The sequence below is a fragment of the Bos mutus genome, chromosome 1 (assembly GCF_027580195.1).
Source record: "Bos mutus isolate GX-2022 chromosome 1, NWIPB_WYAK_1.1, whole genome shotgun sequence".
Lineage (NCBI taxonomy): Eukaryota > Metazoa > Chordata > Mammalia > Artiodactyla > Bovidae > Bos > Bos mutus.
Window position 1 is genome coordinate 129,430,846 of NC_091617.1, and position 12,357 is coordinate 129,443,202.

The 12,357-nt window shown below is 37.2% G+C and overlaps 1 protein-coding gene across 2 annotated transcripts in view; it reads right to left on the bottom strand.

Annotated features, from left to right (window-relative positions):
* Positions 1-5,768: 5,768 nt before the first annotated feature.
* ESYT3 (extended synaptotagmin 3) overlaps positions 5,769-12,357 on the bottom strand; it is a 59,053-nt gene continuing 52,464 nt past the window's right edge. Inside the window, exons 20-22 of one of the 2 annotated variants that reach the window (XM_070375602.1) lie at positions 11,943-12,048; positions 11,063-11,112; positions 5,769-10,733 (exon numbers count right to left, since the gene is read on the bottom strand). In XM_070375602.1, the coding sequence (XP_070231703.1) occupies positions 10,697-10,733; positions 11,063-11,112; positions 11,943-12,048 (193 nt within the window). In that variant the 3' untranslated portion in view covers positions 5,769-10,696. The remainder of the gene's footprint in view (positions 10,734-11,062; positions 11,113-11,942; positions 12,049-12,357) is intronic. The other variant, XM_005908935.3, reaches the window with a different exon arrangement.

Below are 12,357 nucleotides of genomic sequence, written 5' to 3' on the forward strand. Positions count from 1 at the left end.
AATTAAAAAAAAAAATCTCCAAATGTAAGTGTTCTCAGTGACTTATTTGTATTCCTCATAATGAGTCATATTCTCTTACTAGTCTGAGGCTTCCTTGGGCAACTGGTTCACCCTTGCTGCATTTTTTGTAAGAGTAGCTTTCTTGCCACTTTCTACATATTCTCTGTTATTCATTCTGATTTTCTTAAAGGATAACTGTTCTGCTTCACATCTGTGAGTACAGGTCACTTTGGGTTGCTGCTGCTCCCTTACTCCCTACCCCGACTTTTATAACTTCTCAGCTATTCTTGTTCATTGTCATATAGAATATTGTAAAGACTTCCAGGAAGCAGCATAGTGGAATGCAGAGAATAAATGTCAAAATATAAGCACCTAGATCCTTAGTGTGGTGACCATAGAGATTAGAAGTTAAGGTAATATCTTAGGTTTTTTTAGATTTAAAATTCTTTGTTTGCCTGCAATTACATTTCTTAACACTAGCCCGCAATTTGTGAAAGAACTTGTGTCTTTGAGGGTTGAGTAGAAAAAGTATTTGGATATTCAGTAATATAAATGCTCTTAGTTAATTAGATTACTCCAAGAAATTGTTGTGAGCCAGTTTGGAAATCCAGTGACTTTTGAAAGGAAGAAATATAATTTTTTTAATTGCAGCATAGTTGATTTACAATTGTGTTAGTTTCTGGTGTAAAATGATTCAGTTTTGTGTGTGTGTGTGTGTATCACATTTTCTTTTTCATGTTCTTTCCCATTATGGTTTATTATGGGCTTCCCTGGTAGCTCAGATGGTAAAGAATCTGCCTGCAGTGTGGGAGACCTGGGTTTGATCTCTGGATTGGGAGGATTCCCTGGAGGAGGGCATGGCAACCCACTCCAGTATTCTTGCCTGGAGAATCCACCAGGACAAAGAAGCCTGGAAGACTACAATTCATGGGGTTGCAAAGAGTTGGACGTGAGTGTTTACAATTATAATAGTTTATTTTATTGTAAAAGTTTATGTAATTTACAATTACAATAGTTGATTTACAGTTGTGTTAGTTTCTGGTATAGCAGAATGATTCAGTTTTATGTGTGTGTGTGTGTATGTGTATACACACATTCTTTTTCATATTCTTTTCCGTTATGATTTACTATAGGACACCAAATATAGTTTCTGTGCTATACAGTAGGACCTTGTGTATCTGTTTTATATATAGTAGTTTGTATCTGCTAATCCCAAACTCTTAGTTTATCCTTTCCCTACTCCCTTTTCCCTCTGGTAACCATGAGTTTGTTTTCTGTATCTGTAAGTCTGTTTCATAAGTAAGTTATTTATGTCATATTTTAGAGTTCACATACAAGTGATGTCATATGGTATTTGTCTTTATTTTTCTGACTTACTTCACTTAGTATGATAGTCTCTAGGTCTCTCCATGTTGCTACAAATGGCATTATTTAATTCTTTTTTATGGCTGAGCAATATTCCATTGTATATATGTACCACATCTCTATGTGTTCCTCTGTTGGTGGGCATTTAGGTTGCTTCCATGTCTTGGCTATTATAAATAGTGCTGAATATAGATAAATAGTTATTTATTTATATTTAAATAAATAAATGAATAAATTTATTATAATATAAATCTATTTATTTATAATATATCTAAATTATAAATAGTATGAACATTGGGATGCATGTATCATTTTGAATTATCATTTTCTCTATATGTATATGCCCAGGAGTGGACTTGCTGGATCATATGGCAACTCTAATCTTAGTTTTTTAAGGAATCCCTATGCTGTTTTCCATAGCAGCTGCAGCAGTTTACATTCCCACCAACAGTGTAGGGAGTTCCCTTTTCTCCACATCCTCTCCAGCATTTGTTATTTGTAGACTTTTTAATGATGGCCATTCTGACTGGTGTGAGGTGGTACCTGACTGTAGTTTTGATTTGCATATAAGAAGTATAATTTAAAAATTACTTTGTCTGAATTTTGTCAGCTAGTTCAAGAGAGCCTGTGGTTAACTCTTAGTTTAAAACAGGAGTTTTAAAACTCTTCCTCAAAGGCCAAGGTGTTTTTCTGAGGGCCACTGAGAGGGATGGTGCCACTACTAGGAAGAATATTAGGCCCTCTCTATCTGATCTACTTTTATCCTGGCAGTTCTACTTTTATCCAGTTGTAATTATTTAAAATATAAGTACTGCAACCATTGCTTGGCTCTTGATTTTTTACCATTTTATGGATGTATAATTGACATATAATAAATTGTGCATAAAGTATTGTTGTTGTTCAGTCGCTCAGTCATGTCTGACTCTTTGTGACCTCATGGACTGTAGCATGCCAGGCTTCCCTGTCCTTCACTGTCTTCCAGAGTTTGCGCAGATTCATGTCCATTGAGTTAGTGATGCCATCCAACCATCTCATCCTCTGTTGTCCTCTTCTCCTGCCTTCAATCTTTTGCAGCATCAGGGTCTTTTCCAATAAGTCAGCTCTTCACATCAGATGGCCAAAGTATTGGAGGTTCAGCTTCAGCATTAATCCTTCAATGAATATTCAGAGTTGATTTCCTTCAGGATTGACTGGTTTGATCTCCTTGCAGTCCAAGGGACTGTCAGGAGTCTTCTCCAACATGACAGTTCAAAAGTATCAATTCTTTAGTGCTCAACCTTCTTTATAGTCCAACTCACATCCATACATAACTACTGGAAAAAACATAGCTTTGACTAGACGGACCTTTGTCAGCAAAGCAATATTTCTGCTTTTTAATATGCTGTCTAGGTTAGTCATAGCTTTTCTTCCAAGGAGCAAGTGTCTTTTAATTTCATGGCTGGAGTGATTTTAGAGCCCAAGAAAATAAAATCTGTCACTGTTACAATTTGATAAATCCTGATATACATATACATCTGTGAAACCATCAAAATAATATACCTATTGTTCCAAGAGTTATTTCTTTGCCCTTCATGACCCCTCCCTATTCCTATCTCTAGGCAATAGCTGATCTGCTTTCCATCACTATAGACTAGTTTACATGTGACAGGATTTTATATAAATGGAATCATACCATATGTTCTCATTTTGTCTGGCTTCTTCCACTCAGCATAATTAATTTGTGATTTTTTTGCATGTTGTTGCATTTATTAACTGTCCATTCTTCTTTATTGCTGTGTAGTATTCCATTGTATAAAGATACCACAATTTGTCTATCCATTCATCTGTTGATGGAAATTTAGGTTATTTCCAGTTTTTGACTGCTACAAATTTCATAGTAGTGTTCAGGTCTTCATATGGACATATACCTGATATTCATTGACTTGAAAACTGTCCTATTTTTGTTTGATTGATACAGGTGGAAGTGTAAATTTGCTTTCTGCTCATCCTGGTTAAAAGTAAAGTGTCTGAAAACATGTAATGTTTCTTATGTTGTCTTTTTTTTTTTTTTTAAGTTGCATGGTACTGTAGTCAGAGAACATGGTCTTTTGGTATTGGATCTTTGGAATTCATTGAGATTTTCTTTATGACTTTATTGTGATGAATTTCCACATATTCCACATGTGCTTTAAAAAGTCTAATCTCTAATATATGTAGTGTTATTAATATACTGTTTAAATCAACTTCATTCCTATCATTTTTTTTTGTCTACTTGGTTTATGGAAAATTCTGAAATCCCTGAATTTGTCAAATTTTGTTTTTTCATAAGTACTTTAAAAAGTACTTATGGCCTGTTTTATAAGTACTTATAAATTCATAGTCAATAATATCTTCTTGATTAATATCTCTTCATTGCTATACATGCTTTTACCTTGAATGTAGTTTTGTCCTTTTAGTTAATAGTTGCTGGATATTCTTTTCCTTTTTTTCTTCTTATTTTACTAATCTCTTTTTATATGTTATAAAATTCAACACATATGCTAAGTATGGTTTAAAAACCATAAATTTCAAGTATAATAAATGATTATAAAGTGAACACTCATGCAACATCCAAAAAATAGAACATCACCAGCACTCCAAAAGGCCTTCCCCACACACCATATGTGTCTTCCCCAAAGAGATAATCATTAGCTTGGCTTCTGTTAATCATTTACTTGTTTTTTCTTTTTTTTTTTAAATAGTTTTGCCAGTTTTGTGTGTATGCCTAAACCAAGATAGTTGAGTTTTGCCAGTTTTGAGCTTTATAAAAATAGGATCATGCTGTATGTTCTTCTTAATTCTTTTGTTCAACATCATGTTTGTACTATTCATCTATATTGTTTTATGTAGGTCCAGGTCATTTGTTTTCATTGGTGTCTAGTATTCTTCTATGAATGTTCCATAATCCATTTGTTTGTTGTTCTAGGGATTGGCATTTGGGTTGCTTCCAGTTCTTGGCTATTGTGAGCTACTGCTGTGAACATTCTTGTACATGTATTCTTGTTCACTTGTGTGCAGGTTTTCTAGAATCTAAGAGGCAAAATTGCTGGGTCCTAGAGGAAAACACCGGAGAAGGCAATGGCAACCCACTCCAGTACTCTTGCCATGGACGCAGGAGCCTGGTAGGCTGCAGTCCATGGGGTTGCTAGGAGTCGGACACGATTGAGCGACTTCACTTTCACTTTTCACTTTCATGCATTGGAGAAGGAAATGGCAACCCATTCCAGTGTTATTGCCTGGAGAATCCCAGGGATGGGGAGCCTGGTGGGCTGCCGTCTCGGGTCGCACAGAGTTGGACACGACTGAAGTGACTTAGCAGCAGCAGCAGAAAACACATCTAATGATGTGAATGGATTCTCTGAGTTTGTATAGTGTTTGACTTTGATAGATCGTATGTATTTTAACTTTAGAAGAAAATGCCAAACTGTTTCCAGAGTAGTTGTACCAACTTATATTCCCACCATTAATGTATGAAGCATCCCCAGTTTTCCATATTTGACCAACCTTTGGTAAGTCAATTTTTTTTTTTTTGCCAGGATAATATGTAGAGCTCTTAATGTGACTTTAATGTTTATTTTCCTGATTACTAATGAAGTTAAACATCTTTTCCTTTGTTTTTTTTAGTTTGTAGTTTATTTTTGAAGTGCTTATATGTGTTTTGGTGTTTTTTTCTGTTGGACAGTCTATCTTCCTATTGATTTGTAAGAGTTATTTACATATTCTAGACATGAACCATTTGATGGTTTACACATGTTGTGAATGCCTTCTTCCATTCTGTTTCCACTTTCCATTTTCCTCTAGGATTCTTTCCTCGGCAGTCAAGAATCCTGCAAAGCAGGAGGCCCCGGTTCAATTCCTGAGTTAGGAAGATCCATGGGAGAAGGGATAGGCTACCCTTTTCATGAACTGAAGAACTTAATTTTAATATAGAGAATATAGTTAAAGATGTAGAGATTTATAGTCAGTTCTCTTAGTGTCTTACGAAATCTTTCTCTAGTCACAAACTGTAAAGTTACTCTTCTGTGTTATCTTACAGCTGTATAGTTTTGCCTTTCACACTTAGTCTAATATACCTGGAGGTTTTTTTTTTTTTAATGTGGTATAAGTAAAGGATTATTACCTTTTCTGTCATGGATACCCAGTTGTTTCAGCACTGTTTATTGAAAAATCTATTATTTCCCCTCTGCTTGTAGTGTTTACTTCTGTCATATATTGAATATCTGTGAATGGGTCTGTTACTGGACTCTCTTCTATTCTTTTGGTCCATTTATCTCCCCCTCACTAGTATCCCACTGTCTTCATTATTTTAACTTTAAAATAAATTTTGGTATCCCACCCTTTGTATTTCCATGTGTACTGAGTCTGATTATTAAATTATACACACAGACACACACACTACATATTGAGATTTTTATTGAACTTTCATTAAACATAGGATCAGTGGGGAAAATCAGAATCTATAATGTTGGATCTTCAAACTCCTACTGTAGCATAGCTTTCCACTTGGTTAGGTTTATTTTAACATTCTGTAATAAAGTTTCATAATTTTCCTGTAGGGATTATTCATAGTATTTGATACAGATACATTCATAGTATTTGATCTTTATGCATTTATAAGTTGTCTTTTTAAAATTTCACTTTCCAACTGTTTCAGAAATAGAGAACTATAATTGATTTTTAAATATTTACTTTGTATTCAACATTCTTGCTGGAAACTCTGATTAGCAGTATATCTTTAGATTATTTTGGATTTTCATACTTATGATCATATCATCTGCATATAACAACAGTGTTGGTCAGATATACCTGTTTTTCCTTACCCAACTACATAGGCCACAATATAGGGCTGAGTAGAAGTGGTGATAGGAATCAACCCTTTCTTGTTGCAGATTTCAAAAGGAAATCTTTTAATGCTTCACCGTTAAGCATGATGTTGGGCTTCCCTGGTAGCTCGGCTGGTAAAGAATCCGCCTGCAAAGCAGGAGGCCCCAGTTCAATTCCTGGGTTGGGAAGATTCATGGGAGAAGGGATAGGCTACCCACTCCAGTATTCTTGGGCTTCCCTGGAGGCCCAGATGGTAAAGAATCTGCCTGCAGTGTCGGAGACCTGGGTTCGATCCCTGGGTTGGGAAGATCCCTGGAGACGGGAATGGATACCCATCCCCATAATCTGGTCTGGAGAATTCCACGGACAGAGGAGCCTGGCAGGCTACAGACCATGGGGTCCCAAAGAGTCGGACATGACTGAACAACTTTCACTTGGTACCATTACTATAAACAGAAGTCTAAACTACCCTTGGGTTTGTCATTTTCATCCTTTTACTTTCAACACTTCTGTGTATTTGGAGAGAACCTCTTGTAAATAGCATATTTTTAATTTTCACGGAATTTGACATAATAAGTTTTAATAGTGCCTTTACTATGATTGTGGCTCAGCTGGTAAAGAATCTGCCTGCAATGTGGGAGATCTGGGTTCAGTCCCTAGGTTGGGAAGATCCCCTGGAGAAGGGAGTGGCTACCTACTTCCAGTATTCTGGCCTAGAGAATTCCATGGACCATATAGTCCATGGGTCACAAAGAATTGGACATGACTGAGTGACTTTCACTTCACTTACTATGATTACAAGTATATTTAGAAGTCTTTTGCCTTTTTGTTTTTTTTTTAATCATATTTTTCTATGCTACTTTTTTCTTCTTTCCTATTTTTTTGGAGCAGTGTTGAATTTTTATTCTTCACTACTGATTTGGAAGTTTTATATTTCAACTCTATTGATTTTTCTATTGTTACTCTATATTATTGGTTATCTTAAAAATTTTAATACACACTTAAGTCAAGGTCAGGTCAGAAGACAAAAACTACATTGCACAGGTAGCCTAACAGGAAACATTTAAAATAAGAATTGCTGACTAGTAAAAGTAGTTAACTGCTAAAAGGAAACAAAAGAGGACTCTAAGGAGTATGCAGTAGTGACTTGAGAAAGCAGATACCACCCCCAGGGATAAAGGAGACTGAACAAGAAACGAACTTAAGAGTGCCTTCCCACTGATATTTAAACCTCTGAGTAGAGGTCTGGCTGCCACAGGAACAGGCAACCCACTTGTGGCAAATAAACTTGCCAGAGGGTGTTGGATGGTGCTGAACCATGAAGACTGTGTTTATGGTTGCAGGGCCCAAGGGCATGAGCCAAGAGTAAACTGTGGCAGGTGCTTAGGTAACAGAGAACAGCCTCACACGACAGTCAGCTAGCTGCCATGGATAAGGGCACCTCAGTAAAGGAAGAAAAACCCCCTTCTTCCCACTCGGGCCTTGCAGTGTCCTCAATTGATAAGCCTAACATCAAGACCCCTGGCAGAGGGGAGGAGGCTGTGTTATTTCTAATATCAAAGCAGGGCCAAGATGGGTTGATTTGGAGCTGAAAGGTAACTAGTAACTGCCACATACAAAGCTATATTTTAAAATATAAAACTCCTTAGTGCTAAGTGCTAAGTCGGTTCAGTTGTGTCCGACTCTGTGTGACCCCATAGACGGCAGCCCACCAGGCTCCCCCGTCCCTGGGATTCTCCAGGCAAGAACACTGGAGTGGGTTGCCATTTCCTTCTCCAATGCACGAAAGTGAAAAGTGAAAGTGAAGTCGCTCAGTCGTGACCAACTCCTAGCAACCCCATGGACTGCAGCCTACCAGGCTCCTCTGTCCATGGGATTTTCCAGGCAAGAGTACTGGAGTGGGGTGCAAAACTCCTTAGCTTCTTAAATAAGGACTTGAATACTTTTAACATTCCTCTGAACCAGCTTCAAGGCTCTTAGATGTCAGTCCTAGCCCAGTTTTGCAGACATTTTAGGTTGCTTGCTTCCTTGTTTAAAACAGTCAAGACTTATTTAGGTTTACCTTACTCTCTGTTGTTTTCCACAAGCCATTCCTGCTTTATGTTACATTTTGTTTCTTGCTGAAATACATCCAGTGGCCATTTTTCAATTTGGTATTCCCATGTGCTTCATACTAAAAAAATTTTTTTTTTTTTGCCTGTGAGCTTTCTTTTAGTGGGAATATCTGCTGTGGTGGTTCCACATGTGTCCTAGATGGGAATCACAACCCTAGGGGCAATTTTGTGGTTGCCCCAGTCAGGGCTTGACATGGTTCCAGGTTCTAAACCCATCTTCACATTAGTTTTGAGGTTTCCAAACTAAATCAGTTGTGTGTAACTTCAGACTCCATGTTCCCGATAGGAGAGAGTAGTTGATTATTTCCACCCATTGCTGACAACCAGTTCCTTGTCCTCATTCTCAGCCAAGGTGTTTTGTGAGGACAAAACTTTCCAGGCTCCACATCCCTTACATAGTAGCTTTACCTTTTATCCGGTGTGCTAAAATTCTGGTTCTCTTCAAAACACCCTCTTCAGTTCCTATATGCTACTTTAGATTTTCTCTTTGAACTATCATTGGAACTTAACCTGTGTTACTTTTTAGTCATTCATGTTTAAAATCATGCTTAAAATTTATGGTTTAATTAGGTTTTCTGTGTGTTTGGACTAGAGGAAGGATAGGTTTTCACTTGTCTGTGTTGTCTGCCATTTTGCTCAAGTAGTTGCTTTAGGGTTGCTAATATTCAGGAAATGATACATGATACATTCCATTTATTCCTCTGGTACTTTATCGTTTCAAGGAACTTGTCTGTTTAGTGAACATTACAATGCTGCTGTGAGGTAGATAGGACAGGCATCAATTGTCCTATTTTATAATGAGAACTTGTCACTCAAAACAGCAAAAACAAATTTTATTACACATCTGCCATGTACTTAGCATGGATGTACTAAGTCTTGTACTTAGTCTTGGATGATGGGGGTAAAAATTCAAGTAACTTGAGGTTAATTAGAAAGTAAACAGAAGCATCAAATACCAAACACAATACAGATAGTTTCTTAGCATATGACTTTAGTAGATATTTAATAAACATTTTTAAAAATTAAAGGCAGGGAATTTTTAAAATGAAAAATGTAGAATGTTGATAGTAGATGCTGTAGGTTGGGGGAGAGGTCCTTTCAGTGTGCACTGGCTCAATAGAGGAGCTAGGTTTGACACAGGCCTCTAAGAGGTGAGTAGGATTAGTAAGCAGGATATATTTGGATAGTTCTGGAACAGAGCATCTGCACATGAATAAGGCAGCCAAAAACTGGAGACCTGATTGTTTTCAGTCTAAAATACAAGGAGTGGGCTTGAATTTTGTAGAAAACAGGAAAGAGATCATTTATAAGTGAGAGTAACCTGACAGAAACTTTGTTTTAAGATGTTACCATTCTTTAGAAAAGCGGCAGTGAGAGCAGTGGTGGGAGAGGAAGCAAGGGCAGGGGTGCTGCCTGAGCGGACAGGTGACAAGAAGACTTGACAGCAGCTCTAGGAACACGAGAAATGACAAGAATATTTGGTTTTATAAAGTCTGAAATGCAAAAGAGGCACTTGTTTAAATATACAGTTTACATAATTGGTTTTTAATGTTGTGTAGGTGAATCAGCCCTCAGAAAAGTGGAACAGAATTCCCAAACCTATCTAAGAGAGATACAGAAAGCCCCTGTTCTCGCTGGCACTCCAGTCTCCAGTGCTCTGCTATGGGAGTGCAGACAGGCCTGGGCTTGAAACTCTGTTTGCATTTTCTTAATAGAAATAATGCCACATGCTGGAGTTTGATTCCAGGCTATCCCACACTGAAGTACTTAACTCAAGGTATATAGGTATATCACTAACATGGTTGTCATCAGGAAAGTATGTTTTAGTTTCACAGTAGATACAGGAACAAACCTCCAGAGAAGTACCAAAGGTGGCAGCCAGTAGAGCTTAGGTAGAGTTAGCTCTCAGAACTTTTGGGTGGGTCACTTTTTAGTCCCATAAAAAACCTTCCTCCCTGCGTCAGTCCCTGCCCAGGAGTACTGACAGCTGCTCCACAAACGGACCTCCCTCATCTTCTGTGTCTAAGACAGGACACTTGGTGTAGACATTCATGCACGTCCTAAGTCAGTGAAAATTCACCACTGAGGTTCTGATCATTTGTTAGGCACAAATACCCCACTTCTTTTTGGATTTAAACAATTAAACCCAACCAAGAAAGAGTAGTTCTTGCTTTTACATGTGTTTACCGCTGCATAATACTATCCAGTCATGCAGTTATACTGCACACAAGAATGTGTGTATGTGTATATATACACATATGTATGTGTATATATATACACCCACACATATGTGTATTTTCAAATTGCTATTGTGATTTAAATTATAAAATATACATATGTACATATTTAAAAAATAAAGATGTTGTTGTTCATCATCAACTTCTAGGCTGTCCATCTGGAGTCAGCTCATACCTGTAAGACAGTTGGATTTGGACTTGTGTTAGTATTGGCGAGTGTGGTGTAGCAATATCAGGACAAGTGGCCTAGTGTGTCCTACTTGGGCCTATGGGACCAGCAGAACTCATCTCTGTAAGTTGACCAGCCAGGGTTAAGACTAGAGCTTACAGCGGTTCTTTAGATAAGTGAAGTCTGTAAGCATTAAAGCCTTAAGTAAAAGCGATAAGGTCCCCCTCCTTGATAAGATATTGAAGAGGGAAGAACTTTGAAAAGAGAATATAGGCAACCACCTGAAATAAATTGAGTAGCAGATTTAATGTGATAAAATGAAACCACTCACTTACCACTGTGAGAAGCCCTTAATCAGATCTTCTTTTGATAAGTCAATCAGTACCTAAACAAGCACAAATTATCAGTTCTTGTCCTCAAAACTGCATTAAATGGAAACATATTGGGATAAATGAAACTGATCCTAAAAAAGGCCTCCTTGAGTTTTGAGCAATAGTTCTTTTTCCTTTGACTTTCAATATATAGAACCTCTCCAGAAGGACAGTACTGACACCAACCTCAGTGTCCTAGGAAAAGGTGAACTGCTATTTGCAGTTGTACCTCAGGAATTTACTTAACGAATGTTTTAGAGAAAACAGCTTGCCTTTACTTACAAACTGATCCAGAATTTTAAGCAAGACACTATAGTTTTCTCAACAATAAAAATGGGAATATCATCACCTACTTCACAGAGTGGGCTTTAAAGAATGAGCATAAGATAATGTTTAAAATACAACAACTACAGAGTATACAAATACCATTCTTTTTTGTCTCTCCTTCCTGAGGATTATATTTCCTTTACTTCTAACTTTAAGTTAAAATAACATTCACCACAAAAGTCTTGACATAATGAGAAGATCCAAGCTTCACACAATGCTGTACTTGTGAAAACAATACTTAATATCATAGTAGAGGTTCAAATACTTTTGTAGTGATGAACTTGGATGTTCTTGAGTTTCTTAAAATAGGGTTTATTAATTTATATACTTTAGTTTTAAGAGTATTTTTTAAAAGGCACAAAACAAAAAACCTCCCAGTGAGGCTGTATCTTCCTTAAAGTCAGTTCTGATAACAAACTGATGATCGCATCAAAATTTCAGCAAGGATGTGTTCCACCTGTGAACTCCAGGTAGCCACCAGGAGGGAAAGAGTACCAAGATCCCCTTTTGTACTTACCTTTCCCAGTTCCTTCCTTCTGTGTGAACCAAGTGGTCTACTGTTTTTCACTGCGACATCTAGTGACCTCTTCTGTACTTCATCCATGGAAACAAAAAATTCAAATCTGTAAGGAGCAGAAAGTCAGAAATGAGATTTATATATTTTAATTATTTTCATTGAAAATCTCTAGTGTTTCATCCATTTTCCTACCTTTAAAACAGAAGATACAGACTGTCTACTGTTCTAGATACTATAAAGAATCTAGAGCAGTATTAGGTTACAGCAATTACTTGCTGCATCATTATCATAGATAATCACTGACCTGTTACAAAACCTGGAAGTGTCAAGAGGCCATTTACCCCTCTTGAGAACTTCTTTGGACTACTGTGCTTTGGGGTTGCTTCTTTCTTTCTCTGACTCTACTCTGGTTGTC